This window comes from Adelges cooleyi, unplaced genomic scaffold (genome assembly GCF_023614345.1).
Source record: "Adelges cooleyi isolate 19-005CV unplaced genomic scaffold, UGA_ACOO_1.1 ACOO_flye_CR_arks_rails_tigmint_CR_PRNA_763, whole genome shotgun sequence".
Lineage (NCBI taxonomy): Eukaryota > Metazoa > Arthropoda > Insecta > Hemiptera > Adelgidae > Adelges > Adelges cooleyi.
The window spans coordinates 1,743-4,169 of record NW_026096473.1 but is presented as its reverse complement, the minus strand read 5'-3'; the positions used below and the strand labels follow the sequence as shown (position 1 = coordinate 4,169).

Below are 2,427 nucleotides of genomic sequence, written 5' to 3'. Positions count from 1 at the left end.
TTTTCATATTTTTTTAAAGAGCATTTTACTTTAAAATCTTAATAGTATCGTATATATTTTATTAGCGTTTTAAACAAAAACTAATTTACTGATAATTTTGACTGATTGATAACTATTTTAAACGAATAGCTAATCGAATAATTCAGTTTAAAATATTTGAGCAAACGAGGTGAAGTATGATATTTTATTTGTTTTACCTAACCTAACTTAACCTTAACGACATAAATTATAAACACCTAAATAATATATTGGTACTTGAATTATTTATTTTGAGACTTGTCATTTTTGTAAGTTTTGTAAAACTATCCGACACCTAAAGATAACGAAATTCAAACCCACTAAAGCTATTTTATCGTTTAGGCATTAAAATCTGAAGTTCTACAAGTCAGGAAATATGATGATATCCGTTCAAGTTCTCCTTATTTCTAGTTTAATGCTTTCAGCTTTTTTCGGTAACACGCATTATTTATACATTTGTTTTTATTTTAATATGAGATAACCTCATAGTAGCATTGACTGTCAATTGACGTTAGGTATTTATTTTTATACATATTACTGTATTATACATATTTTACAGGCACTAGTAATTGTGTAATAGTTGTAAATGAAGGTGACATTGGTCTTTATTTTGCCGTAAGACAATTAGGTAAATATTTTACAAATTACCTATTGTCTATGTTGTGAAAATATTTCGCAACTAAAAATGATTTAACTTTGTATAGGTTATATCTATAAATTTTTCTTGAATTTTAATTTTTTATTAAATATAATTATTTGTAATATCTTATTTAAGTTTAAATTTTTTGAAATTAAGTTACAAAAAATATTGCTCAAAATACCTATAATTTTAAATCTTAATGATTTTATTTGTTTTAGAACATAATTGTGTGAAGAGAATTGGTAAAAATTTGTTTTACTTTTAGTTAAATGCGTATTGTATTTACTATTTTTACAATAACTGTTAATTTTATTTTACAGGAAATAATTTGGATCATCTTGCGGGTATGTTTTTTTAAATATTAAAGTTTTTATTTCATAAGATACTAGTTAAGGTAATTTATTTTAAATTCCATTTAAAGACTGGTAGGAGTAGGTATGACATAAATTGTTTGGTAATAGCGTATTATTAATAAAGAAATTGAGTTAAAACAATTAAGGTTTAGGATTTTATTTTTAAAAATGGTTGACAGTTGAACATCTGTGTAGCTTGTATATTAATTTGGTAAAATCACTAACTTACCATACCAATACAAAGATAAAGTAATATTGAGTTTAAAACATTGGTGTATAATTTATATTATGTATAAAATCAATATTGTTAATTATAAACATTACAGTCGACATATATTTTCTTATTTCTCATAGTGGGCACATTGATTGAGGTTATGCGAACAGAGTAAGTACTTATTTTTTAAAAATATTATATGACACAAGTCAAAACTTGTGTCTAGTGTAGGCTTAACATCGTCCAAAAAGAGATCATAGGTAGTACGTTAATATGAAAATATCAAGCTATAAGATGCCATTACTTTGAAAACTCAAAATATGTTCTAAGTAGTTTAGCTGGAAAATCAGTTGTACTGAGTAGCCGTGTACACTACAATATGTTTTAAAATCTCTTTGTTTATTTCTACTTACCTAATTTTAATATTGCATCACACCTTTCCGGTCAGAACAGTGTTAAAGAGTTCAGTTTATTTACGAGTACAGTTGTATAAATAAAATGTCAGCCAAACATTTTGTGACACTAAAATGATTATTATTAAATAATTATAAATAAATTGAAAATTAAGTACAAAATATCTAAGAATTTTTACACATTTTATTCTAGTCATCCGAGTTACGGACAATTTGAAGGTAGACATCTGGGAGACGGAAAGTATGATCCTGACGTCTGTCAAGAAATACGTGGTATTATTACTAGGATTATACCGGATTTATTGAAACCAATTTTTATAAATATAATAAAGTAATATTGTTTTACAATTCATTACTATATGATATGCACTTCAACTCCCATATTCTACACGCATTTAATTACTATTAATTATTGTGTTTTATGCAATCAGATACTAATAAACGACAATTATTATACTATCATCAAAGATTATATTATTTTTATATTATATAATAAACCCATGCGTTACTTCTACATTGAATCATTTAAGTAAACTTACACAATAATTAATACAATCTTATTTAAATTTAGATAAAACTTTAAATGCACTAATTTGCGTTAAAAGTATATTGTTAAGTAACGACAGGTACTAGCCTTGCCCAGTATTTTTATTGCTAATAATATGTCAGGCGAAAAGCCATCGTTCCAAAGTTTTTACATTATGGGGATTAAAAAAGCGGACGAGTTTTAAGGGGTTTTATATAGGCAATAATTAAACACAAAAAATATATACATTTTAGAAGAAATAA

The 2,427-nt window shown here is 25.1% G+C and overlaps 1 protein-coding gene across 1 annotated transcript; it reads left to right on the top strand.

Moving 5' to 3' along the window:
• Nucleotides 1–360: 360 nt before the first annotated feature.
• LOC126845330 (uncharacterized) lies at nt 361–1,969 on the top strand (the record flags this gene model as incomplete). The annotated part of the gene is made up of 6 exons (XM_050583979.1): nt 361–452; nt 578–646; nt 877–900; nt 979–1,002; nt 1,366–1,396; nt 1,832–1,969. Coding segments are annotated over exons 1-6 (344 nt in total), but the record flags the coding sequence as incomplete, so codon positions are not given.
• Nucleotides 1,970–2,427: the final 458 nt, after the last annotated feature.